The following is a 26,989-nucleotide window of genomic DNA, read 5'->3' on the forward strand; positions in this document are numbered from 1 at the left end:
ATGACCTTCGGCACTTTTTTGGGGGGGAAGCAAAGGTCCAAACGACTGGGGTAGAGGCTGGGTCAGCCGGCTCGGGCGGCTATGTGCACAGGCTCTCCCCGAGATAGCATAAACCTGGCTACAGACCATCCTGCCCACGCCCACTCACAGGAGGGAGCCCACCAGGCAAAGGAATCACAACTACTTTATTCATGAACAGATGTGTGGTTGTTTGAGACCTGGAAAGGGGGCGGACACTGGCTCAGGTGCACATGCTCTGGGACGCAGCCCTACGTGGAGGAGGAAGGATGCCTGGGAAGTAGACCAGGAGGAGGGCTGCTGCCCAGGCTTGGCTTTCAGAAGATAAATACGCAGGGGAGGGGTGGGCAGACAGAGGGTGCAGACCCCGCTAAGTCCCAGATACTGAGGCTCCGGGCGGTGAAAGGAACGCTACCCAAGGCTAGGAGGGGCCGGCTTGGCTCTAGGAGTCCGAGGGTCCAGGCAGAGACCGAAGGAACACTAGGTGACCCCGCAGGCAGAGAGTCAGACGAGCCCGGAGACCAGCATTAGGTGTCCAGGCGACACAGAGGGGTGTCGTACACCATCTGCAGGTTCACTTTGTGTCCCACCAGTTCTCGGATGTTGTTGATGCCGTACTTGATCATTGTGGGTCTAGAGGAATAGGAAGGAAGGTTAGAAGTTAACGGGGCCCCTGTGGCTCTGAGTCATGCACGTGAACACACACGCACACATACATGCATACACACAGATGCACACACATGCATACAGACACACAAAGACACGCACGTAACGCATACACATGCTCACATACTTACACATGTGTGCGCGCGCACACACACACACTCCCCAGCTGCTCTCCCCAAGCCCCATCTGCATCTTGGTTCACACTCTTACCTCTCCAGAGAAAGGCCCCAGGCAATGACAGATATGCCCTCGGGCAGCCCCATGGGCAGCAGCATCTCTGGCCGGAAGACCCCTGAGTTCCCCACCTCCACCCACTTTTTCAGACCTGTGAAGAGGAGACAGAAAGGGAGGTTTGGGCCTCTGGGTGACTGCAGGGGAGTAACCGACCTCTCCAGCACTGGGGGCCTACAAGACGCCTTCCTGAACAGACAGACAGTGTAGCTCTGGGCCGTGCTAGGAGTGTGTCCAGTCCCTGGGTCTGCCCTGCCTCCCCCAGCAGATGTGTGGGGAGCTCTCTGTGCCAACTGCTGCCCATCTGTCTCTGCTGCCATCCTTTCATTCTGTCCCAGCACCTGTCCTTCCATCTGTCCATCTTTCTCTTGTCTCTGCTCCGTTGTTCCCCTCATGGCTACCAGAAACACAGTCCAATTCCCCCTCCAAACCTGCTTACCTTGATGGTAGTTGAAGACCTCCATGCTGGGCTCGGTGTAGGGGTTGTAGGCTGGCTTGAAGCGCAGGTTCGTAATGCCTGAGGAGGGGAAAGGAGGGGTTACTTGTTTCCTGGCCCTCTCCCAAAGGCTGGCCTTTGTGGGGGGCTCCCTCCCCCCGCTGGGAACTGCCCTCACCAAGTTTGGTGAAGAACTCTTTGAGGATGCCCATGAGGTGGCCCAGGGTGAGGCCGTAATCAGCTACCACCCCCTCGATCTGGTGGAACTCAGCCAGGTGGGTGGCGTCCAACGTCTCGTTGCGGAAAACGCGGTCGATGGAGAAGTACTTGGCTGGGGAGAAGGGCTTCTAGAGGCAGGAGGAAAATTCAACTAGGTCAGTGGGAATGATGGGGCAGCACTTAAGAAAGCAGCTGGACAGCCAGAAAGGAACTGGCCAAGACACAGGGACGGGGAGATAGAGACAGAAAAGGCAGGGTCAGACGGAGCAGCCCCAGCAGAGGCTGTGCTGGGCACATACACTAGATGCAGTTTCAACTCTGGCAAGGACTATTTCACACATTCTGTTCCCACTGTGCTTATATTCAACCGGTCAAATTGGCTCCCGAGGGAAACACTATACGGGCATTCCCTCCAGATCCCTCATCTTGAGTGACCAGGCCTGGGAAGTCCCCAAGTACGAAGGAACCAGACACCAACAGGGTAAGGTGGCGCTGGGCTTTAAAATGACCAAATGGTGTTGCCACGGCGTCTCTAGGATAAGACACCAAAGACCCTCTGCCAGTGTCCCTGGCTTGTTGGCTTTGTGTGGCGGTGGCCCGGGAAGCTAACTGAGATGAAGTCAACTCTCTGCAGAGATAGGAAAGCTGCCGTTTTAGGCAGATGGCCTAGAGGCGAGAGCAGCCACCTCAGATTGATGCACAAACAATATAACCTTGCCATACTGATAACTTTCCAGTGCCGTTTGATCAATATCTATTCTGTGTACACGTGCACACACCTGGTCATGTGCCCCTGTATGTACCTATACATGAGTGGGATCAATTTGGAATTTTCTGAGTCCCTAATAAATGCTGCTAAGAATTAAAATCAAACTCACTTGTTACTTTTTATATTAGAAACCTAAGATTTGAGACAAAGATATTTAAAGAGAAGGGGGCTAATGTGAGGTATGGAATACCCTTGCCTACCTTCTGGGCAAGGCGATAGAGTGCCCGAGCACTGGCAGCTGTGGTGTGTGTCCGGAGGAGGTTTTTCTGGGCCTCCTCCATTTTCCAGTCATATTTGTATCTGAGGGAAAATGGAAGTGAGAGACCCACCTATTCTTCCTCTGTCCCTCCCACCACTTCTGAACTCCCCACACCATTCAGGCTCTCACCCCTGAGAGCCGTAGCCACCCTGGGAGTGAGTCCGCTTTACACGCTCCACGTAATCCATAGGGAAATCCAGGGCCTCTGCTGGGTCTAGGGGAGAGGGAGACAAAGCGATGAAGAGGTCGGAGGAAGCAGGCTGCCAAAGGAGGAGTCCGCTACATGATGCTTTCAGGCATACAAAACACTTCATCCACAATATCTGAATGCTGTCTCTGTTTTGCAGAGAAGGAAATGAAGGCCCAGAAAGTTGAGTGACTGGGCACCCAAACAGCAAGTGTCAGAGACAGGGCTGGAGCTTCCACCCTGGCTCTATGCCATGTGGCTTCTCAGAGGGAAGCTAGAAGGTCCAGAAAGGAAAAGAAAGATGGCTGTTGGAGAGAATGACATAAATGGGCCCGAAAGGGGACAATGAAAGGCTGGAGACAAGACAGAGTGGGGGACTAGAGAGTGGTACCAACAGGATCAAGGACTGACCCTTGAGGAAGAAAGTATCATGCTGGTCCCGGGCTGGGTGCTGCTGGGGCTGGAAGAGGGCATCAAAGTTCCAGAAGGAGCTCTCGATGAAGTTGTCGGTTGGCATTTCTGTGAAGCTAGAGGGAGGTCCAAGAGTCATCCGTGATTGCTGTTAGCTTCACCTCAGAACCCACCAGATAAGCCAGATCTCTCCCTTCCCCGCTTACCCCATCTCCAGGAAGATCTGTCGGAACTGGGTGCGAACTTTCATCAATGGGTGCAGGTGACCACCCTCAGGTAAGATACCTTTTGATGAGAAGTTGTATGCTTTGAATTTCACATCCCTCCAGGAGCCACTGGAAGCAGAACAACAGTTGACTACGGGCCCCTGATTTCCACTGTGAGCTCTGCCGCTCCCCAGCCTACTGCACACACCTGGAGATCATCTCAGGACTGAGCTCAGCCTCCTGCTTGGAGATGCTGGTGCTGAAGGCACTGCCCTTGCTCACCCAGTAGGTCTTCAGGGTCCTGAAGCCACAGAGGAGATGGTTTGGTGGGATGACCTGGTTAGCACATAGAGCTGCCCCCTGGTGGGGAAACTGAATGCCATGTAAGCATGAGGAGGGCACGGGAAGGGAGCTAAGAGAGGGAGCCAGTCTGAAAGGGATGCAGCTATTGGAATGGGGATGGGGGGCCGTTGGGAGAGGACTCACACTTCGGACAGCAGCTTCCTCTTCTTCAGTTCGTTCCTCTCCTTTTCACTCAGACGCTCGGCTTCTCCTTCCTGTACCAGCCGCAGTTTTGCCTGCACCAAGTCCTGCACGTTGTCCACCTATGCCAGTTATTAGAGTGTTTGAGGGGTGTCTCCAAACTATGAGAGCAAGGACTGTGTCTTCTCTGAGCTAAGTATCCCCTCAGAGAGGCAGCACAGGGTCCGGCTCACAGTAGGCATTAACGTTTGTTAAATAGATAAATGAAACTGCAGGGATTCCAAGGATAGGCAGGAGGAAGCACAGCAGGATAGGAAGAAGCAAAAAGCAGATTTCAAAGAGAATCCAATTCCTATTCTACCCAAACCACATGGAGCCAGAGTTAGAGAGGGCTCTTCCACCAAGAGAAAGGTATATCTCCCTCCGTTGCTACCCAAAGGGATATGTCTCCCCTCCCCACAGGAAGTCACACAACCACCTCCCTCCCCAGCCTCACTTACAGCACGGAACACCCGGGGCCCACCAGGTGCATTTTTCTCCACACGGATCCACTTGTTGGACATGGCCTTGCTGAAGCCCACCTTGCCACTGGGCAGTTTCTGGAAGAAAACAGTAAGAAGATGGTGTTCAACAAGCTTTTAGTAAGGGACCCCAATGAGTAAGGCACTGTGCTAGATGTTGGGGAGTCCAAGAACGAAAAGAACCCCAGCCGTCACTAAACTTACATTGAGATACATCACGTGAACAGATGGCTAAATAGAAGGTTGTCTGAGAGAAGAGAGAAAGCAAAACCCAATGGGAACAAGAGGCTGAGCTAAGGCATGAAAGGAACCCAGGGGTTCAGATACAGGCCCAGAGGCCACCTAAATTTTTCCTGTCCCCCAGGGCAGGGACATATCCCAGGGCAGGGACATATCCCATTGCTCTTTCCTAGGAGACAGAGCACCATAGATCTAGAAGCGAGAGGGGACCTGAGAGAGGATCAAACTCAACTCCTTCACTATAGATGAGGAAACTGAAGATCAAAAAGGCAGGGCAGAGATCAGTGTTTTCAGCAAAATTCAAACTCAAGTCCAGTCCTCTGACCATGGCTCAAAATGGCAGCTGCCCAGGTGGTGCCCTCACCACCTTGCCTGGAGCCACCATCATAGCTTCCAGCTGACCTCAAGGTCTGGGGTCTCCTCCTCATTTCCTTTTTTCTTCACCCAACCCCCAAAATCATCTTCCAAAATAATCATGTCATTTTCCTGCCAGCAGCAGATCTTTAACATCACGTACAAATCTAACATTTAAGATTCCTCCAGATCTGGTTACGTATTCTTCTAGTACCATAGAATTAATTTGTTTCCAGCATTATACAATCTAGACCAACTCTATCCCTGCCTATTTCTGAACTTCCTATCCCATCTGTCCCTTACTGCATTGCTGTAAGTGTGCGATCCTTAGAACATTAGAGTGTGAGCTCCAGGACTGTCCTTTGCCTCGTTTTGCATGCCCAACACTGAGTGCGATGTCTGGCACATAATAAGTGCTTAACAGACGTTAACCAATCAATTATTGTCTCCTTTACTCACATCACACTCTGTATCCCACATATTTGCATGCACATGTCCTTCTCTCCTTATCCTTTACTTCCCTATCACAACTTTGTAAGACTTTTAACCTTCATAACATTTCCAGACTAGATAGACCATGAATAAATATCTACTGAGCCAAACCATCATCCAGAACCATCCTCCCCAGGCTCCCTGAGCCCTTTAGTACCATGAGTTCACTCTGCACCAGACCCTCAGGAGGGAGGCTGTGGAAGACCCTCGCCTCATGGCTTCCATCCTGGGCTGTCTCCTGGCCCTCAGGCGTAAGCTCCCATCGTTGGGTGGATCGGAGTTCAGCTTCAATGACCTAGGCCCAGAAGAATATAGTTGTCAGGTCCAAGTCTTCCTCCTTAACTCCATTTCCCCAATCTTTGCATTGTACCTTGATGTGACCCCTCCTCCTGCCCCATCCCTGAGCCCCTTTTAAATTTTTTTTTATTTTAATAGCTTTTTATTTACAAGTTATATGTATGGGTAATTTTACAGCATTGACAATTGCCAAACTTTTTGTTCCAATTTTTCCCCTTCTTCCCCTCCCCCCCTCCCCCAGATGGCAGGATGACCAGTAGATGTTAAACATGTTAAAATATAAATTAGATACACACTAAGTATACCTGACCAAACAGTTATTTTGCTGTACAAAAAGAATCGGACTCTGAAATATTGTACAATTAGCCTGTGAAGGAAATCAGAAATGCAGGCAGGCAAAACTATAGGGATAGGGAATTCAATGTAATGGTTCTTAGTCATCTCCCAGAGTTCTTTCGCTGGGTGTAGCTGGTTCAGTTCATCACTGCTCCATTGGAACTGATTTGGTTCATCTCATTGCTGAGGATGTCCAGGTCTATCAGAATTGATCATTATATAGTATTGTTGTCGAAGTATATAATGATCTCCTAGTTCTGCTCATTTCACTTAGCATCAGTTCATGTAAGTCTCGCCAGTCCTCTCTGTATTCATCCTGCTGGTCATTCCTTACAGAACAATAATATTCCATAACGTTCATATACCACAATTTACCCAACCATTCTCCAACTGATGGGCATTTATTCATTTTCCAGTTTCTAGCCACTACAAACAGGGCTGCTACAAACATTTTGGCACATACAGGTCCCTTTCCCTTCTTTAGTATCTCTTTGGGGTATAAGCTCAGTAGTAACACTGCTGATTCCTGACTCCCTCCATGCCCAGGATGCGGCCCCTCCTCCTGCCCCATCCCTGAGCCCCTTTTAAATTTTTTTTTTATTTTAATAGCTTTTTATTTACAAGTTATATGCATGGGTAATTTTACAGCATTGACAATTGCCAAACTTTTTGTTCCAATTTTTCCCCTTCTTCCCCTCCCCTCCTCCCCCAGATGGCAGGATGACCAGTAGATGTTAAACATGTTAAAATATAAATTAGATACACACTAAGTATACCTGACCAAACAGTTATTTTGCTGTACAAAAAGAATCGGACTCTGAAATATTGTACAATTAGCCTGTGAAGGAAATGAAAAATGCAGGCGGGCAAAAATATAGGGATTGGGAATTCAATGTAATGGTTCTTAGTCATCTCCCAGAGTTCTTTCGCTGGGTGTAGCTGGTTCAGTTCATTATTGCTCCATTGGAACTGATTTGGTTCATCTCATTGCTGAAGATGTCCAGGTCTATCAGAATTGATCATTATATAGTATTGTTGTCGAAGTGTATAAGGATCTCCTGGTTCTGCTCATTTCACTTAGCATCAGTTCATGTAAGTCTCTCCAAGCCTCTCTGTATTCATCCTGCTGATCATTCCTTACAGAACAATAATATTCCATAACATTCATATACCACAATTTACCCAGCCATTCTCCAATTGATGGGCATCCTTTCATTTTCCAGCTTCTAGCCACTACAAACAGGGCTGCCACAAACATTTTGGCACATACAGGTCCCTTTCCCTTCTTTAGTATCTCCTTGGGGTATAAGCTCAGTAGTAACACTGCTGATTCCTGACTCCCTCCATGCCCAGGTGCGGCCCCTCCTCCTGCCCCATCCTTTGCCCCTCACGCCCAGGATGCGGCTCTACATCAGCTGGGTATGTCTGCTTCTGCCACCTGGGCCCAGTGCCCTCTTCCCGCCCCCTGGCCGGCCCCCAGCCTCACATGGGGCCATTCCTTTCGCTCTGCCGGTCCCAGCCCGGTTGCATCAGCCGGCCCCAGTTCGTAGACCCCGCACAGCCTTACCTCCCCCAAAGCTTGCAGGCTTTTGACGGCGCCCACCACAACTTGGTGATCTAGGCCCAGCGCGCTCGCCAGCTCCAAGCTGTCCAGACCCCCATCGCCGCCTTCCAGCCGCTGCAGGAGCAACTGAGCAACCGGCCCGTCAGCCATGTCTGAGTCTTGAAGATGGGAAAAGACACATCGGAACCGGAAGCCCCGCAGTCCGGAAGAGCGAGGCCCACCATTTTGGGTGTGGCGCAGGCGTCGCCACGGGCCGCCATCTTGAGTGAGTCAGACCTGCCTTGGCTGCGCTCGAACGAAGGCAAAAGAGAAGGACCAGGGCAGAGGGGCAGTGGAGTTAAGAGTGGAAGAGCGACGGAGAGGGGGCGGCGGCCTTTTCTCTGGGGATCTCTTCGTGCGGTAGCCCCTCGCACTGACCCCCAATCCAGGCCCCATCTTTAACCGGAGTCACTCCACCGGGTAGTTCACGAGGTCCCAGGTGGAGGAGGCAGCTCCACCGGGCCATGCGGCCCACACCTGGCGGCCCAGACTCTAGGGTCGGCTGGCGGAGAGCCTGGGGAGACCCCAGGGTACCACAAAGAAACAAATCGGGATGTAGGAGCAGAGACCCCTCCCCCTAGCCCGGCCCTAATCCCAACCCCATCTCCTAGACTGTTCCGGCCTGGTCTGGGGCAGAGATGTGGCCGTGGCCGGACCCAGCCCCCTCCCCGTGACCCCTGAGCGCCTTAAGGACCCCTATTCCTCTTCTCCCCTCCTTGTGTCGGGGTCCTGGCGCTTTGTAAAGTTTGAAGCACCTAAATGAGGTTGTAAAATTCTGATGCTTTGAGGGCCTTTAAAAGTGATTAAAGATCATTCTTGCTTTATGTATATTCACACTGGAAATTCAACTTTAGTAAAGAATTTTGAAATTTGAATGAAGATGTGATTGAGCTGTAGCTGCAAAGATTGCAGAAAAAGAAAGGAAAACTTTGGAACCTGAGGTTGAAACCGTTAGCAGAAGCATTTCATCATTTGAGTGATTCCCCTCCCCACCTACCTTCCCCTTCCTCTCCCCATTGAAAAGCTATAATCAGGCATAGGAGGGGGGAAAAGGAGAGCCACTGTTTAAATATCTTTTCATAGTTCCAATAAAAAAAAAAAGTTGCTCAGGCAACCCCCTCCTATAAGGGAGAATAAGTGATAAAGGATAGGTGCAGCGGGTGGAAAAGGGGCAACATACTACACATTTATGTTAACTTGACTGTATAGTCCTGTGCATACTTTATCATTAACTTTTATCTTTCATTTCATACTTCTGTTTATTATCACAGTACATTTTCTTAATATATCTGCATTTGAGCATATTTTTTGACATGTAAAGGTATTTTGTGTGTGCCTTTGTCATAGAGGCGAGCTGAAGTGGGTAGATTTGGGGAGGGCAAATTCATACTATGTAAAAATCGATTTACATAGAAAATTCACTTAACTACACTAAAGCAAGAATTGTCTGTACTGTGCCTGGCCCTGTGTTGGTACCTGGTGGGTTGAGGGGAGGAGAGAATTATGATGGTTAAGGTATTTTGTACTTTCCAAAATACTTTTCCACAAAGATCACAGCTGGAAGGGATCTCCCAGGCCATGGAATCCAACTCTGTTCTTTTATAGTTGAGAAACTAAAATCCTTGTAATCTCACTTTAAAACTACAGTAATAATATTGGGTTTGTGAAGTTCAAAGTTTATTTATATCTAGTGCCTTACATATTGTAAGCATTTGTATAATGTTTGTTGAATTGTTGGGTTTAATTTGACAGGTGGAGAAACAGGCCCAGAGAGTAAGGCGTCAAGTAACAAGGTCAGACGGCAGAGCTAGCACCAGAATTGAGGTGTGCTCATGCTCAAATTGGCTCTATTATAAACTCCCCCCACCTTTCACCCCTCATCCCTTCTCCTTTATTCCCTATTTCACTAAGGAAACAGAATCCATACACAAATCTACCTAATTCTTACTATCTTAATATTTACAATAACAACTTACATTTCTATAATACTTTAAGGTTTACAAAGCACTTTCTGTAGAACAAGCTTGGGAAGTAGTTAGTGCAGTTATTAATTATCTGGATGAGGAATGCTCAATTATGACTGATGAGGAAATAGAGGCCCAGAGCTGTTAGGAGACTGAAGGTCACAAAAAATAGCAAATGCCAGAGCCAGTGTTAAAATTCTGTTCTTCAGACAATACTGCCTTTGGGTGGACACTGCTAGAAGCCCTAGGAAGGTCTGAGGAAGAGTTCCTGCACCTCTTGCTTTAAAACTCCTGACTCTAGCTCTCACAGCTATCCTGCAGAACCAACCGGTTGTGTGGGAATACAGCCGGAATAAGAGGCCCTTAGGCGCTGGGGCCACCTCCCCCAACCTAGTGACTTTTTTAGTTTTAGCTTTTACCTAAGAGATCCTGCCACTCACTAGTCCAAGCCACTCTTTCCTCTTTTTCTTACTTTAAAAATTCCTTTCTGTTCTCCTAACCTAATCTTGGTCTGGAGAAGATTCTTGGACCTACCTCATCATACCTGCTCTCTCTGGGTCCCTATCAATGTTCCTCTTACACTGAGTCGTTTCCCCCTCCTCCCCCCAAGTTATTCCTCACTTGTAATTAATTTACTGTAAATTATTGTAATTTATTCTGGCACAACCCTTTGAAAACAGAGTAAATTTTCCCACACACAACCCCCTTCAGTTTCCAGTCCAAGCCCGAATCATAGAAAACTACGTGGTGCAGTAGAATGCTGCATCTGGATTTAGAAGACCTAGCTGGATACAGATCCTGCTGTACCTGGTACCTGTATAACCTCGGATAATTCATTGCCCTGCCAGCCTTAGTTTCCTCATTTATGAGATGGGCTAAGTAGTTCCTTCCAATATTAAATCCTAATGAGACTGAACTAGCACACTGAGCCCTTTAAACCAAAATGGCACATTCTGCCAACTGTCTTATTGTCTGATTCCCAGCCTTAGGTCCTGACAAGGCTCCAAAGGACCATGTGTCTTAGAGGAACACGTATGTCTGGCACTGGGCCTCTTTTCTTCCTATTTACTGTGTTTAGAGATTGTTTCATTCTGCCTGTGCCTAGTGCCAATCAAACAGTAGACAATTAATAAATATTGATTGGTTGATTCCTGAGGGCTCAGCCCAGAACTTGAGGAAAAGGATTATATCTGTTGCCAGAAGGGGTCCCTCCTGGCAGTTGAGTCTCTTTCATTCCCCTCCCATACCTTATCTTGCTGACACAGTCTGCCTCTTTTTCCTTCTCTGGCTCCCCAGCTCCCCCTGCTCCCCACTCAACCAGGCCAAGCCGTTTGGGTTACAAAACCTCAGCAGTTTGTGGAAGACCACAGTGCCCATCTGCCCCTATCACCCCAAGGACAAAGGCTTCTTGCATAATGGTGGAAGAGCCACACAGAGTGTAAAGGTGGAAGATCCTTTGGTCAGTTTCTCTGGAAGGCATCTGGTTATTGAAGGGGCCAGGACATAAAAGTATTACATCAAAAGCTGGGGGGTGGGCTTCAATTAGAGATTAGGTAATTACTAGTCAAAAATATTGTCCAGAATATTCTTACTTAAATTGGATTGGATGAGATCCCCTCTGAAGGGACTCTTCCAACTGTGAAAATAGCTAATCCAAATCTTCATTTTATATATGAGGAAATTAAGCTGCAAAGAGGGTGGAGAATTTCCCCAAGGTCACCTGGGACAGAACTGGCCTGGTCCTGGAAAGAGTCAGGGATTTCAATGCAGACAAGGTCTTGGATTTCACCTCGTGACTTTCTGTGTGGTGGTCTTTAAACAGGTGTTTTGCCTCTGAGCAAGCACCTATTTTGTTCCTTATGGTGGTCCTGTCCCTTTGCCCACCCGAATCTGACCAGATACCATTCACCCTTGTGGGTGGAGGGAGCCTTTGGAAGTTCAGCCAGGAAGGCAGGGGAATCTCCTGTTCTGGGGCTTCCAGTCCAGCAATGGGAGGCTGAGATGAGGAGATAGGACCCCAGGGGGTATGAGGATGCTGCTACATCCGAGGTCCCATGGGAAAGTACTGGTGGCCAGAAGGGCTAGAGCTCGTAGAGGTTGGGAGGCCGTTGTGGAGGTCTGGCACAAAGAGAGCCCTTTTCCTGACCTGAAGGTTTCCAGGGGGCTCTGCAGAGGGGTCTGGAGTTGGAGGAGGGCCAGACCTTGATTGCTTTTCTTCCACACATCCCCACCTCGCCCTTTAAGAAACCGGTGAGTAAAAAAGGAGGGTAAACTGAAAAGGGGAATTTTGGGGGGCACTAAGGGGGTGTGTAGGCCTGGACACCTTGTCACGTGACTCGAATCGAGTCCGTGAGCTTCCCTCCCCCTTCAAGAGGAGCTGTGGGCGTCCCCCACAACGCGTGGTCGTTCCTCATTGGCTCGTGGCTACAGCCAATAGAAAGCAGCCATCTGGGAACCCAGCGTTCCGAGGCGCAGCCTAAAGTGCTGCGCCGGCTTGGGGCCAATCGGGAGGGGCCTTGCAGGTCTTGGGGCCAATGGGCGGGCTCAGGGGGTGGGCCCTCGGGCCGGGCGGCGTTGGTTTGAGGGGGGCCGGGTATAAAGGCGGTCGGTGGTCGGCGGCCGCTGTCCCTACTGCAGAGCCGGAGTGCTGCTGTCGTCTGCGGATCCTGTGTCCGGACCCGATCCCCGCCGCCCCTACCTGACCCTTCCTGTCATGCTGCCTCTCCTGCTGCTGGGCCTACTAGGCCTGGCCGAGGCCGCGGGGCCCGTGATCCATTTCAAGGAGCAGTTCCTCGACGGAGGTAAATGAGGGGCACTCGGGCCTGCGGCCCCGCCCCGTCCTGGACGCCCCGACCCTCCCGAGCGCCTCGCCCGTACGGCCCGGCCCAACCCGCCCCAGCGGGGTTTCCTGGCTAGGGTGCCTCCCGTCGAGGTGGAGGGACGTTGAAGGGGCCGCGCGCACCCGCAGCGGCCGCTGACACGGAGGGGGGAGGGGAATGGAGAGGGTCGCGCCCGATCCACTCCTGTCATCCCAGGAGCGTTGGAGTCGCTTAGAGCCACCGGAGTCCGCACCCCTTGGGACGGTGTGGCATCCCCGCCCCTCTCCGGTGTGGTGGCTGCGGCCCTCCCCGGGGGCCCATCTTCCTCCATTAGCCCCGAAGGTGCCCAACATGAGGTCCCCTGGGCCATCCCTCCCTGGTCTGCAGCCACCTGCCACTGGCCACGGGCTTCCTCTCTTCCTCCACGCTTTCCCAAGTCTGTGTTGAGCTTGCTGCTTGGGCTGGGGGTGGGGGGAAGGGAGGCGGAAATGAGAGGGGCCACAGGGCAGAGACCCCAGAGCATGAGGCTTGGAACCCTTCTTCTGTCTATGAAGGGGGAGGAGGGCGAGGTTGGTTCCTCGAGAGTTAAAGCATGCCTTTGTGGATATGCATAAAGAGACGCCAGGCAGATCTCAGATCTCGGAGGGACCAGAAGGGGGCCAAGGGGGTATGATAACCCAGAATCTGCCTCCCGGCTTTGTTGACCTTGTGCAAACTCTTCTTTGATTTACTTTGCACATTCAGCAAATGAAGGAGGATAGGCCAATTGACATGTAGAAGATGCTTTCTCTTCCTAACATTTTGGGGGGCCGTGTAGCTGGAGAAGATTGTTGGAGGGGCTGCTCCTTAGCAGCTGGAGTGGTGGAGTCCCTTAGGAAAGCTCTGCTCTCTGAAGCTTCTTGTGGGAGGCTGTTTGGGTGGACGGGAAGATGGTCACGGATCTCACATGTTCCATTTGCCTACTTATCTCCTCAGACGCTTGGGAGGATCGTTGGGTGGAATCTAAGCATAAGAATGACTACGGCAAGTTTAAGCTCTCCTCTGGGAAGTTCTTTGGTGATGAAGAGAAGGACAAAGGTAAGGGGCTACAGTTCTGTTCATTCTGGTAGTGTGCTGTGGGAAGAAGTTTCTTGCTTTTTAATATAGGTCTCAATTTCCTCATCTATAAAGTGAGAAGCTTAGATTTAGATCTCTTAAGGTCTCTACAATTGTGAAAGTTACTCCTGATTACAATGAGGCTGTGCCCATCTAAGGGGATTGGGCCTGGGACAGAAGACCTAGGATGACTGGCTGCTGCCTGGGTTTTAGAAGGAGAAAGGGGAGCAGTGGGATGGGGAACCCCTTCCTTACACTGGAGGCAACTTTCTCACCATGCCTGTAGGACTTCAGACAAGTCAGGATGCTCGATTCTATGCCTTGTCTTCGCGCATGGAGCCCTTCAGCAACAAGGGCCAGACGCTGGTGGTGCAGTTCACTGTGAAACATGAGCAGAACATTGACTGTGGAGGTGGTTATGTGAAGCTGTTCCCTGCCAACCTAGACCAGGCCAGCATGCATGGAGACTCAGAGTACAACATCATGTTTGGTAAGGATCCATAGGTCCATTCCCGCCTTCGGTGGTCTGAAAGAGAAGAGCTGGTTGGTGTTCTTAAAAGTAGGAAGTAGAAGATTGGGGAGGGAAAGTGTGACCTGGCCCCAGGTGCTTTGCCTTCATTCTGGCTAAGTGGGAAAGGGGAGTCTGAATTCTCTGCTCAGTTTCCCCCTTGGCTATTCTTCAGGCCCTGACATCTGTGGCCCAGGGACCAAGAAGGTGCACGTTATCTTTAACTACAAAGGCAAGAACATGCTGATTAACAAAGACATTCGCTGCAAGGTTAGTTACCTGACAATTGGGAGGCAGAGGGAATGGGCCGGGCCCTGTGAGACCTCGTTCCTTCATAATTTATTGTCCTCCCTCTTTGCCTAGGATGATGAATTCACCCACTTATACACCCTGATTGTACGACCAGACAACACATACGAAGTGAAGATAGACAATGTTCAAGTGGAATCGGGTAACATGGAAGATGACTGGGACTTCCTGCCTCCCAAGAAAATCAAGGATCCTGAGGCCAAGAAGCCCGAGGACTGGGATGAGCGAGCCAAGATTGATGACCCCACAGACACAAAGCCAGAGGTAGGCTGCTTGTGTTTGGGAACTCTCCTGGCTAATGCCTGTCTGCTGGCCATCATCCCTGTCCATTTCCTTCTTGCCCCTTTTCCCAACTGTGAGAAAAAAGACTTTTTAGGGCCTAATGGTATGTACTTATTGGCTGCAAGGACTGGGAGAAACCTGAACACATTCCTGACCCAGATGCTCAGAAACCTGAGGATTGGGATGAAGAGATGGATGGTGAGTGGGAGCCACCTGTGATCCAGAACCCTGAGTACAAGGTGAGGCTGGGAGGCTTTCTTGTCTGATGGGGCCAGGCAATGAGGGCAGTGGTAGCCTGGGGCTAACCTTTCCCATTTCTCCCACTCCTCTTAGGGTGAATGGAAGCCCCGGCAGATTGACAATCCTGACTACAAAGGCAAGTGGTTGCATCCTGAGATAGACAACCCCGAGTACACCCCTGACCCCAACCTTTATGCATACGATAGCTTTGGCGTGCTGGGTCTGGACCTGTGGCAGGTGAGCAGAGTGTCACTGATTGGGGTGTGGCTTGGTGCCCGCTGGTGCTGAAGGGGGAAGTCTTACCCTTCTCTGTTTGTAGGTGAAGTCCGGTACCATCTTTGATAACTTCCTTGTCACCAATGATGAGTCGTATGCAGAAGAGTTTGGTGAAGAGACCTGGGGGGCCACAAAGGTAACTAGCTGTCCCTTCAGGAGTGGGGGGCTTAACCCTAGCACTGCTTTCAGACCGCATGGAAGTCTTGGAGGCAAAGGGATTGGGATGAGGGTGGGAAATGGAGAGCAGGATCTGAGGTGTGTGCGTCTGGCAGGAGGCCGAGAAGAAGATGAAGGAGCAGCAGGACGAGGCAGAGCGACAGCGTGAAGAAGAGGAAGAGAAAAAACTGAAGGAGGAAGAGGAGGCAGGAGAGAAGGATGACGAGGACAGAGATGATGATGACAAAGAAGACGAGGAGGATGAGGAGAAGGAGGAAGAGGATGATGAGGATGGTGCCCAGCCCAAAGATGAGCTGTAGGGGGCTGCTGCCTACCTGGCCAGGGCCAGGACTGAGGCTGGGAGCACCCCGAGGGGCCAGGCCGGGAGCCAACTAATGTCTCTATGAGACTGGAGAACTGTTTCCAATGGGTGGGGTTGTTTGTTTGGGGTTGGGTGTTTTGTTTGTTTTTGTTGTTTTTTAAACTGGTGTCTGTCCTCACTCTCCCTCAGGTCCCTCTGCCCCCATCAGCTTCTTGGGGAGAGCAGGTAGTGTGGGGCACCCTTTAGCCATGGGCCCGGGGATGTGGGGATCCGGGGCGTCACTCTACATGGATGCTCAGCCTCCCTGTTGACTGCCCAGGGATAGAGACTTCTGATCCTAAGCTGCCTCCTTTCCCCAATTGGCCTCAAGTCCCGGCTCCACCGTTTTTGGGTTTTTTTTCTTCCCCATCCTCAGGAGCCAGAAAGAAGGGGAGAGGTCTGTCAGCCTGGCCCTGCCCTTAGGTATCCCATAGCACTGAGGGGGGCTAGGGTTTGGCCAATAGCGCCTAAGCCAAACTCTTTGCTCCCTTTTTCCCCTCTGCCAGGGCTGAGGGCAGGGGTGGGGGCAGAGCCCCTGTTGGTGGGGAGGTAGGGAGGGGGTGTCAGTTCTTGCTTGGTCACATTGAGAATGTAAGAACAACAAAAAAGAAATTTCTATTAAATTAAGTTTTGTGTCTCCCTCATGTGTTTTAATTTCTTGGGGGTGGGGAGAAAGCAGCAGGTAAGCTTCCTAGTTCTCTGAGTTGCTGCCCAGCTCTGGTGGAAGGAAAGGGATGGGAGCTGATGGAGAGGAACACAGAGATTCCTAATTTGTTCTGCTCTGTCTGGCCAGAGAAGATGGAACGATTTTGTTCTCTCTCTAGTCTCTGGGCCTCTGGTCTGTTAATTTTCCCCATCTGTGTTGTAGAGCTCAGAGTTCTGAACAGTGAAAAGATCTTACCCAGGGTTTCTCTCCTGGAGTCTGAAGCCTAGATTATGAAGGAAAACTTTTTGGGAGGACTTAACAAAACTCACCTACTATAACAAACATAACTTTTAATATGTAAAACAGAAGGTACATGAAAGTTTAATCACTGTTCATAAGTGCAAGATTTAATTCGGTAATAACACTGGATTCCTTTGCAAATATCTAGATAACATTTTTTATTGATACATGAAATGAAAGCATCAGAATCACTAGTCACCACTTCCTAAAACAAAACTCTTCCACCTTGCCTAGTAACATAGTCAAGGAAAAATCACACCAAAGCAATGTATGAAAATGTGTATTCTGTACCACAGTTTGACTATTCTGCCAAGGGAGGCCTATTTCCAAATTTTCTATAGTTCTCGCTGATCATTTCATTGATAAAAATGTTTTAAGTCTCCCATTTATTTTTCTTTATTGTCAGGATGTAAATTCTAGTTCCATGCTATGCATTACCATATATGTTTCTCTGCCCAGCCTTCCCAATCAGAATCATCTGCAAAAATAGTCCATTAAGTTCATATACTGCAGTATGTAGCATCATACTCAAGTAATCCTCACTTTATTTGAAGTCTATTGTTACAGAAAGGGCTGCTGTGAATTTTTTTTAATATACATGGGCCTTTATCTTTTTTGACCTCTTAATTGGGTACGTGGTGGAGTGTACAGTCCAGTAATTATGGCGGAGTATGTAAATTCAGTTTGATGACTTGAAATAATTCCAAATTTTTTTTTTGCCAGGAAGACAGGATGAGGATTTTTTAAAAATAAAGTTTGTGTCGTGTGAAAGAAATAAGGGGTTAAGGCTAATTTGAGAGCCCCTGATAGTAACTGTTTATATGGCCAAGGTCCAGCATAGATTGCTTTGTGCATGGTAAACTTTAAAGTTGCTCAAATGGAGGAAATGAAAGTGGAACTGTACCTAGGCTGGGTTCCTGCATGAGGTTCTTAGGGAGGGTGTGGCCATTTTCAGATAGGTTGGTAGAATTCGATTCTGGGATTGGGTTTGAAGGGACTATTGGGTCTTGAGCTATGCAAAATGCAAGTACCAGAGAGGAGGGGCGACCAAGGATATGATGTGGCAGATGAGCTCTCCAAAGCTAATATTTAGTGTTTACTATGTTCCAAGCACTGTGCTAAGTGCTTCACAATGATCTCATTTGATCCTCACAACCCTGGAAGTTAAGTGGTGTTCCTCATTTTGTAGATGAGGTAACAGATACAAACAGGTTAAGTGACTTGCTAGACAGAATCTGAGATGAGATTTGAACTTGGGTCTTGACTCCAGGCCCTGCTTTGTATCCACTGCCACCTGGCTGCCCGAAGAGGTGGGACATTCGGGAAAGGGAGGCAAGTCAAACTTCATCCAGAGGAGGCTTCTGCCACAATACAAAGACTGGGGGAAGAACTAAAGCTGTTTATTAGCCTGGATAAGGAGATGGATGGGGCATATGTTACCTTAAAGAAGCTGCTGAAGAATTAGAAGAGGATTTAAGCTTGGCCCTTGGGCCCAGAACTAAAATCACTGGATGGATGTTACTTCCTGACAAATAAGAATTGTCCAAAATGGGTGATGGGTGGCTTTCGCTGCACCCTTTGAGCCACTTTTTATAGGGATTCCTGATCAAAGATACAGGAGGTGACCTCAGAGCTGCTTTCCATTCTTGTAATGCATTCAAAGTCCTTTGGTCCCACTCCCAGTCTTCTTTGTAGATGACCAAATTGTCCCAGAGATGAGAAGGATCATCACCGTTCACCCAGAGGCCCTACAGAAGAAAGATTCAAGTCCCCTAACGCTATAATCATTACCCTTTTTGCTACAATAACACTATCGTATAACTACATTGTATCCATCCTAAAGTTGGGAACTTTCATATGGTGCTTGAAAAAATGAGTGATGATAATTGATGGCCTGTAGGATACTATTCCCCTATGGCTTCATCATTCCTATACTTTCTAAAACAAAGTGTCCCTCTCTGGCCACAAACCACCTATATCTCCACTTACTACAATCTAGCAGGACTGTATTTGTATCCTTAGTGCTTAATATAATGTCACTTATTAACAAAATAACCTGTGTTTAACAAAATGCTTGTTCATTAAGATATTTACTCGTTGAATTTAGCAAGCTGGTGGATGAAAATGAGATGAACTAGATTGAGATTTGACAAATATCTATTAAGACCTACAAGTGGCACAGTGGGATGAAATGTCTGGCCTTAAGTTAGGAAGACTCTTCCTGAGTTCAGTTCTGGCCTCAGACACTAGCTGTATGATCCTGGGCAAGTCACTGAATCCTGTTTTCTGTTTTCTGTTTTCTGATCTGTAACATAAGCTGCAGAAAAATAGCAAACTACTGCAGTATTTTTGCCAAGAAAACCCCAAACAGGATCACAAAGAGTAGAACGTGACCAAAACAGTTCTTCAACAATGACCATGTACTGTTTTAGATGCCAGAAAGTGTCAAAAAGCTTACATTCTATTGAGTACACATGTTCATTTGTAAGCAGAGATGTACTATTGAGCAAATCAAGCTGATTATTCAATTTTCAGTGTGTGCTTTTATGCCATGAAAATTGGCAAACATGATTTATTTTGTTAATTATGCTCTAGACCAGAAGTATCAAACACACAACTTGCAGCCTACAACACTCCTGAGTGCAGCCTGAGCCAGGGTAACATGTAATTGGGAGATACTTAGTAAAATAAAATAATTACAACAAAACAGCTAATATATGTTTTTCTAAGTCATTACACAATCTGCAGGGATTCTTACATAGTTCAGTGACCATCATTTGTCTTAAGTTTGAGATCACTATTCTAAACGTTAAAAAATGAAGAAAATGTTAATGCAAATTACACTTAAAAGTGTTACACTCTTTTTTCCCCCCAGAATATCCTGTTAAAAATTTACCAGCACATACCTGGATAAGTAAATAGGAGAAATCTCTAGAGAGAACTAACAATCGGGAAGAAACAAGAAAGGCTTTTTTTGGAGGTGGTACCCCTGATCTTGGAAGGAAGCTAAGAGTTCCACTAGTTGGAGACATTTCTCTCCCAAGTGACTAATATTTACAATATGCTGAACTAGGTCCGGGATAGACAGAATTTGAGAGGCATCACAGAGGTGGGAAAGAGCTTAGGAAGTAGCATGGCCTGAAGCCAAGCTTGACAGCTCAGGCCCTGAAGCCATTAGCTCGGGAGTCAACCCTTGTAGAGATCTGAACTGGCCACTGCTTGAAGCCACTGAAGACTGAGGGGTGAAGCTTCTTGCCACCAAAGTGCTGGGCACTCCCAAATGGTTCAACGTTAGAAAAAAGTATAGTTTTAACCATGGAAATGATAGTAAATGTCCCATGAGGGGTGTTTCTCTCTGTTAGGATGTTAACTCAGAGCAGTGAGAATCTTGATTTTCTGTTTTATCTCTGGTGCTTTGCAGAATAAGTAATTGATAAACACTATCATTCATTCAAGGGCAATGCAAAGTAGAGGGGAAATCCAAGAGAGGGGTTTTTCCTGAAAGAACTGTTATTTTCTTGAAAGCATAGGGTATATACAGGCTTTGCCGGGGAAAAAAGAACTTGATGGAGAGGATAGGGAAGAAGGGAGATTGGGAACCGGAAGACATCCTGGCTCCCCCCCCTCCCCCCCAACCTCTTATGAATGAGGCTGAAAGGTGACAGCACCAGTTTTTAATACTTGTCCTTCTATTTGCTATATGTATGACCTCGGTCAAGTCACTGAAACATCTCTGGGCCTCAGTGTCCTCATCTGTAAAAAGAGTTGAACTTAGATTTAGAGCTTCAAGGGACTTTACTTGCAGCTCAATTTATTTCACTATGATCTCCTGGGGCCATTTTGTGACACCATGACGACACCCCAAAACAATGACGTCAACACACGAGAAGCCTCTAGTGCGCAACCTCCAAGGGAGAATGGTGGGCGAAGGAGGGGGAGAGAGACCGGGGGGGGGGGGGGGGGGAGGGGGAGGGGAGAGGGAGGGAAGGGGGAAGGGAAAGGTGTGCTGCCATTGAAATAGCTACAAGGGGGTTCTTGAATACGCATGACCGGGAGAGAAAGTTCTTTTTTTTTTCCGTTCATCGTCCCCTGTCACGTGATTGGGGTCGCTGCGCTCGCGCCTCTCCCTTCTTCGTCTCGTCACGAGGCGCGCATGACCGGGAAGCAGTTCCCGGCGTGGCTCAGGGCGCTAAGATGGCGGCGGCGTGAGTTGCATGTTCCTGTGTGTCTACTGTCCCGGGGCCGCCGCGTCGGACGGAGTGAGGGACGGACCGGACGGACGGAAGCTGCAGCCGCCGCCGCCCGCCCGGCCCCAGCCATGGCCGTCACCGTCACCTTGAAGACGCTGCAGCAACAAACGTTTAAGATCCGCATGGAGCCGGGGGAGACGGTGAGGCCGGGGACGGAGGCCGGGACGGGACAGCACAAGTCCGATCGCCTTCGCCCTTCTCCCCGCGGGACGGGCCAGATGCAGCCCCTGCCCACCCCTCCCCCTCTTTCCCATTCCATACTCCCCTTAACCCCGTTCTCTCTCCCCTTTCTTTCCCCTCACCTCTAATCCGTCCTCGTCCGCTTTTCTCTCCTGGCACCTGACCCCAATCCCCTCTTCCCCCCCATCCATTCCCGCCCCACACTCTCCCTTCTCTATCCTTCCTTCAGCGGCTCCTCTATCTGCTAGTCTTTCTGGGCCTGTGGGGGAATGGGGCTGGGAGACCACCCCCAAAGCTGATTTTTGGGCCAGGGGGAGCCTGCTGGCAGAGCTGTGGTCCGTCTTGGGGAGGCCCCAGTAGTCTGAGGCGATGGTGATGATGATGACGACAGTAGTAGTTCACACTTTGAGAGCGAGCCGCGGCATCCCCCGCTCGGACAGCACCCTGGCTAATGGGGGCCGGAGTGTCCCCCTCAGTCAGGGAGGTCCGGCGGGCCTGGGGAGCTCTGCATGGCCTGGGCACCAGCTTCAGTTGGAGGGGGACTTTGAGCTGAGGCAGGCAAGGGATTATCCCTCCTTGTCGGGACCCTGCTGGACTAAATGGACTCTAAGGTCCTTGCTAAATCCTCTGATCTCTAAATCCTCTGCTGATAGGAAAGAGGAGGAAACCAAAGCCCAGAAAAAAGGGACCTGCCAAGCTGTTCTTCTCTAGTCTGGGCCCTTGTTCCCTTTCCCCCTGGGCCCCAAGGGGCTCAGACCCTTTGTACTGTCTCAGTATAACCTGGGCCTTTTCCTCTGGGGCCTCAGTTTCTCTTTCTGTAAAAGGAGAAGTCTTTTCCTAAGGGTCTTTCCTGACCTAAATTTTATGCTTTCCTCAGGTGAAGGTGCTCAAGGAGAAGATTGAGGCAGAGAAGGGCCGGGATGCCTTCCCTGTGTCTGGACAGAAGCTTATCTATGCAGGAAAGATCCTCAGTGACGATGTCCCAATCCGAGACTATAAGATTGATGAGAAAAACTTTGTGGTCGTCATGGTGACCAAGGTAAGGTCAGGCAGGACCTTGGAGTAGTGGGAAGCAGACTAGAAGACACTCCAAGTACCGGGTGTCACCAACTGTGTCCTAGATAGATTAGGTCTGGCCTGGGTGGGGTCTGGCCCCCAGCTACAGTGGGGATGATAAAAGCCAGGCTCTGACATAATCTTCTCTTTGGCTCTTCCAGGCCAAAGCTGGGCTTGCCACTTCGGCGCCTTCGGAGCCCTCTGCCCCTGCTGCTGCCAACACCCTGGAGCCCTCCACACCCACCCCACCAGCTCCTGCCATTGTTGCCATGCCTCTACCCCCGCCAGCCCCCAGTGAGGAGCAGAAGCCCGCAGAGGAGCCAGCTGCTGGGACGCCTCCCGAGGCTGGGCCTGGGTAAGGGCTTCCCACGGTGGGGCTAGGGGCCTCCTGGGTTCTGAGCTCCTCATAGTTTCCCAGGATCTCTGTTCTAGAAAGAGACCTCAGAAGGCATCAGTTCCAGTTCCTTCATTTGTTTAGATAAATAGGCCTAAAGGGGTTGAAAGCCTTATTCCTTCTGTGTCATTGCTGATTACTTGTCATCTAGTCTCTGCTTCAAGACTTCTGTCATAGGGAACTGATTCCTGAGACTTGTTTTGGTCTTGAACATCTCTTTAAGTTTTTAGATGTTTTTCCTTAAATTGAGCTAAGATCTGCTTGTCTTCTACTTGGAATGGGAGGCCCCATTCCACTCAGTGCTCTGTACAGTACTCCCAGGGCACTGGCTCTGGATATGGTTTCATGGCTGACACTGTATTGTGAACTTGGCACACGTTACTTAAACATTCCCTAGGGCTCAGTTTCCTCATCTGTAAAATGAGAGGGTTGGCTAGATGGTTTCCAAAGCTCCCTCCAGCTTGAATTAAGTGGTTTTATGGTCCAAATTTTATGCTTTGGAGCTCAGCAGAACCAATTTGATCCAAGTCTCACGTATATGAGTTTGCTCTCATTCCTCTCTGAGAGACCCAGGGCCCTAGCAAGAGATTCAAGGCAAGAGGGAGGGGAGTAGCACTATGAGGAGCCCAAATGACGGCACAGAATCTAAAGGTTGGAACGGGACCTCAGAGGCCAACTGAGTCCAGTCTGTTCCTACTCAAGAATCTTTTCTAACAATAGTATGGTCATTGGGCTTCTACTGGAGATTCCTAGGGAGGGGAGCTCACTACCTGCCAAGGTAATCTCATGCTACTCTGAGACAGCTCTCTTTGTTAGGAAATGTTTCTTGTATTAAGCCTTGATCTGCTTCTTAGCAACTTTTATTTCTGTCCTTAGATCAAGCAGAAGTAGTCATCTATGTGATAGCCCTTCAGATACTAAATTGCTCTCCTGTAGCTTCATATTTTCTTTTTTACTCCATAAACTTTCTCAGTTCCTTCAGCTGATCCTCCCGGGCCCTACTCTCCCATCCTCTTAACATCCTGCTCACTTGTAGTGCCCAGAACTGAATATGATGCCCTTCAACGTGGCTTGATCATGGCAGAATAGAGCAAAACTTTGGCTTTCCCTTGCTTTGTATGGCATTTGACTCTCATAACAGCCTTGGATTGTTCTGTCTCTTCTTTGTTCGCTGTTTTATCACATAGAATTGTATTGTGTTTGTCGTCTGTGAAAACTTCCAGATTATCACCATGGGACTGTGCTGTCTAACCAGCTGAATTTTTGAACCCAAGTATATAATTTAATATCACTCCCTATTAAACTTGACCTTATTCAATTTGGGTCCTTGCTTCTAGCCAAGCTCTTTTTAGATTCTGACTTATTATCCAGCATTTTAGCTCATTCTCCCAACTTGGCATCTTCCACAAATTTGACAAGTTTGCTTTCAGTGGTTTCATCCAAGTCATTGACAAAAATGTTTCTGTCAACTCTACAGCTCTCTTCCCTCTTCAGGGAGCAGCGGGCAGGAGGATGACGCAGCCTCTACACTAGGTGGGTGGCTGGGTGGTGGGCCATGTTTTTGGTTGTGCACCAAAATGAGGGTCTTGGGGCAGGGGATGGGTAAAAGGAGGAAAGGTTTCTGGTTGAGGGAAGGGGGCTGGAAGTGACCCCAGTCCCTCCAGAGCCTTCGTTTCTGTTTCTCCCTTCAGTGACAGGTTCCGAGTATGAGACGATGCTGACAGAAATCATGTCCATGGGCTATGAGCGGGAGCGGGTGGTGGCTGCCCTGAGGGCCAGTTACAACAACCCCCATCGGGCTGTGGAGTACTTGCTGACGGTGAGCTGGCTCTCAGGCCCCTCCCTGGGTTTCTCCCCTATCCTTTCCTGGGAATGGAGGAGGTAGAACTTGACTTTGAAGGAAAAATAGACAGCCTGGCTTGTGAAAAGAGGCCCTGGGTTGGATTCTTCTTAGCCAATCTTTGCTTGCCTATGTAACCTTGATGCTTGTTTTTTCCTTTTTTGGCTTGAAGAATTTCTAAGGTTCTTTCGGATCCAATTTGTGATTAATAGACCTTTCCTGGGTCCCCCCCCCCCCAATATCCCCCCCCCCCCAAAAAAAAAAAAGGCAGGTTTTTTTGTGATCATTATTAATGTTGTCTTGGGTCACTCCTTGCTACCTTCTGTTATGTGCATAATCCTTTTCCTCTGCTCCCTATCTGGTGGTAGACTGGGTATATGGGAAAGGGGACCCAGCTTGTGCTCATGGGGTAGGGCAGGCATCTTATTCCCCTCTTTGGCCCTGCAGGGGATCCCAGGGAGTCCAGAGCCTGAGAGTGGCCCTGTGCAGGAGAGCCAAGCCCCTGAGCAGCCCGCCCCAGAAGGAGGTAAGTAGTGGGTAGCTAGTCAGGCAGGAGAAGCCTTTTTGTCCGAGTAAAAAGGGGGCTCCTTCCCATATCTGCCTTGATAGGCGAGAACCCCCTGGAATTCCTCCGTGACCAGCCTCAGTTCCAGAACATGCGACAAGTGATTCAGCAGAACCCAGCCTTGTTGCCAGCCCTGCTGCAGCAGCTAGGCCAGGAGAACCCCCAGTTACTACAGGTGGGCACAGGCTCTTGGGTTTGGGCTGGGCTTCCTGACTGCCATTGAGGGCAGGGGGTTGACCCCATCAGTGACCTGGCTTATTCTGCTCTGGTCCCCAGCAAATCAGCAGGCACCAGGAACAGTTCATCCAGATGTTGAATGAGCCCACGGGGGAGCTGGCAGACATGTCGGATGTAGAGGGGGAGGTTGGTGCCATTGGTGAGGAATCCCCTCAGATGAACTACATCCAGGTCACGCCACAGGAAAAAGAAGCCATAGAGAGGGTAAGGGACCGGCAATGGTGGGAGGTGGGAGGTGGGACAGGAGAGCTGGTTGCTTGCAGCAGGGATGGCATCTCTAAAGAAGACCTGGATTCAAGTCCATGCTTGATTCCTCCCTGGGTGACTAGAGCAAGTTAGTGGTGCTTCTCTGGGCTTCTGGTAACTGCTGGGAACCCTGTGACCTCTACCCCTTACCCTCCTGTTTTGGTCCATCTCCTGCAGTTGAAGGCCCTGGGGTTTCCCGAGAGCTTGGTAATCCAGGCCTACTTCGCTTGTGAGAAGAATGAGAACCTGGCAGCGAATTTTCTCCTGAGTCAGAACTTTGATGACGAGTGATGCAGGGAGAGAGGGAGGGAAACTGAGCTCACCCCTACCCTTACCCCCCACTGCCGGCAAAAAAGTTTTATAGAAGAAAACAAATATATATATCTATATATATATATTCATGTTTATTTAAGTGGGAAAAAAAGAAAACACAAAAAGACAACCCGAGTGCCCTTTTAGCTCCCCTCCCCCAGGGAAGTTGGGGCCATACAGCTGTAATATGGCTGTCCTCCTTGACCCAGCATCCCCCCTCCCCCCCCATTTCTGAGTGTGCACGTGTGCATGTGTGTGAGAGTGTGTGTGTGTGTATGTGTCTGAGAGATCGAGCTCGCTGGAGCTGGCGGCCTGGCCAGGGGATTTGGAGACAGATGGGCCCCTCCTGGCCTGTGGCCCAGCTTGCTGCTGAGACAGATGGAGCCTTGGCCCCAGCTCCCAGCAAGCAGGTCTCTCTTCCCTCCCTCCCCCTGAAACTGCTGATGTCCCCATCCCCTCCAAGAGGGAGTCTGAGGTGGCCCAGCTCCACCCCTTCTGCCCCCTTTCTGACTTGGGGTAGGGCTGGGGGGTGGGAGGAACCTGATCTTCCCTTGGAATGAAACTGTCCAAATTCTTCCATCTGGCTTTTTTTTTGAGGAAAGTCAGATGAAGGATAGCTAGGACTAATTGCATTATCACCAGTCTGAGTGTTGGGGAGGGAGAGGAGGGGGTGTTGGGGTTAAAGCATAAACTAAGTAGGCAACTTGAGGGCGTTAAGCACCCCTGCCTCTTCCTATAGCCTCTTGTTTGGCTGTACAAAGAGCAGCATTATAAGAGAGTTGGAGGGCAGGAGCTCTGGGTAGGGTGATCACTAGAGAGAATATCTGGGCAGAGACTAACCCCAGAGCCAGGGTGTCCTGACTCCTTCCCTCTTGCCTTCTTCACCCTGCCCTCCCCCCAGAATGTGTCTCTGATAAAGGTTTTGAAGTGAATAAAGTTTTAGAAATGAGCTAGGGGCAGCTGGTTTAGTGCCTGTGTTCTGTCCTGGGAGGGTCCAGGCCCTATTCACCAAGAGATGTGGCTACAGAAGGGATGAGGGCTATGCAGACAGGTTCCTAAGCCATGGGGAAATAGGAAAAATAGAAACCCTTTTTCTCGGGCATGGGAAGGCTGAGCTACCCCCTTACCAGGGTAAACGGGCCCTCCGTTTGCCCCAGCTGCTCAGGGCTTGGCCCTCCTCACCATCAGCTGCCTTGGTGAGTTTTGCAGAGCCAAACCCTGTGAT

General features: G+C 49.6%; 3 protein-coding genes across 3 annotated transcripts; 2 read left to right on the forward strand and 1 right to left on the reverse strand.

Annotated features, from left to right (window-relative positions):
- Window positions 1–166: 166 nt before the first annotated feature.
- On the reverse strand, window positions 167–7,854 carry FARSA (phenylalanyl-tRNA synthetase subunit alpha). Its single transcript, XM_051971637.1, has 13 exons — window positions 7,693–7,854; window positions 5,650–5,787; window positions 4,386–4,484; window positions 3,889–4,007; window positions 3,611–3,703; window positions 3,403–3,531; window positions 3,197–3,312; window positions 2,728–2,812; window positions 2,540–2,639; window positions 1,530–1,698; window positions 1,355–1,432; window positions 895–1,009; window positions 167–651 (listed from the first exon to the last, which is right to left on the reverse strand). Exons 1-13 carry the CDS (start codon window positions 7,837–7,839, stop codon window positions 546–548), a joined length of 1,494 nt encoding a protein of 497 aa, XP_051827597.1. The 5' UTR covers window positions 7,840–7,854; the 3' UTR covers window positions 167–545.
- A 4,456-nt stretch (window positions 7,855–12,310) lies between these two features.
- CALR (calreticulin) lies at window positions 12,311–16,377 on the forward strand. The gene is made up of 9 exons (XM_051971638.1): window positions 12,311–12,493; window positions 13,487–13,588; window positions 13,893–14,096; window positions 14,290–14,384; window positions 14,478–14,687; window positions 14,831–14,944; window positions 15,039–15,182; window positions 15,265–15,357; window positions 15,494–16,377. The coding sequence occupies exons 1-9, from the start codon at window positions 12,406–12,408 to the stop codon at window positions 15,695–15,697; spliced, it is 1,254 nt and encodes a 417-aa protein (XP_051827598.1). The 5' UTR covers window positions 12,311–12,405; the 3' UTR covers window positions 15,698–16,377.
- A 4,473-nt stretch (window positions 16,378–20,850) lies between these two features.
- RAD23A (RAD23 homolog A, nucleotide excision repair protein) lies at window positions 20,851–25,845 on the forward strand. The gene is made up of 9 exons (XM_051971639.1): window positions 20,851–21,074; window positions 21,992–22,153; window positions 22,332–22,525; window positions 24,042–24,097; window positions 24,256–24,383; window positions 24,852–24,930; window positions 25,014–25,144; window positions 25,246–25,410; window positions 25,630–25,845. Exons 1-9 carry the CDS (start codon window positions 21,003–21,005, stop codon window positions 25,741–25,743), a joined length of 1,101 nt encoding a protein of 366 aa, XP_051827599.1. The 5' UTR covers window positions 20,851–21,002; the 3' UTR covers window positions 25,744–25,845.
- The last annotated feature ends 1,144 nt before the right edge of the window (window positions 25,846–26,989 follow it).

This window comes from Antechinus flavipes, chromosome 1 (assembly GCF_016432865.1).
Source record: "Antechinus flavipes isolate AdamAnt ecotype Samford, QLD, Australia chromosome 1, AdamAnt_v2, whole genome shotgun sequence".
Lineage (NCBI taxonomy): Eukaryota > Metazoa > Chordata > Mammalia > Dasyuromorphia > Dasyuridae > Antechinus > Antechinus flavipes.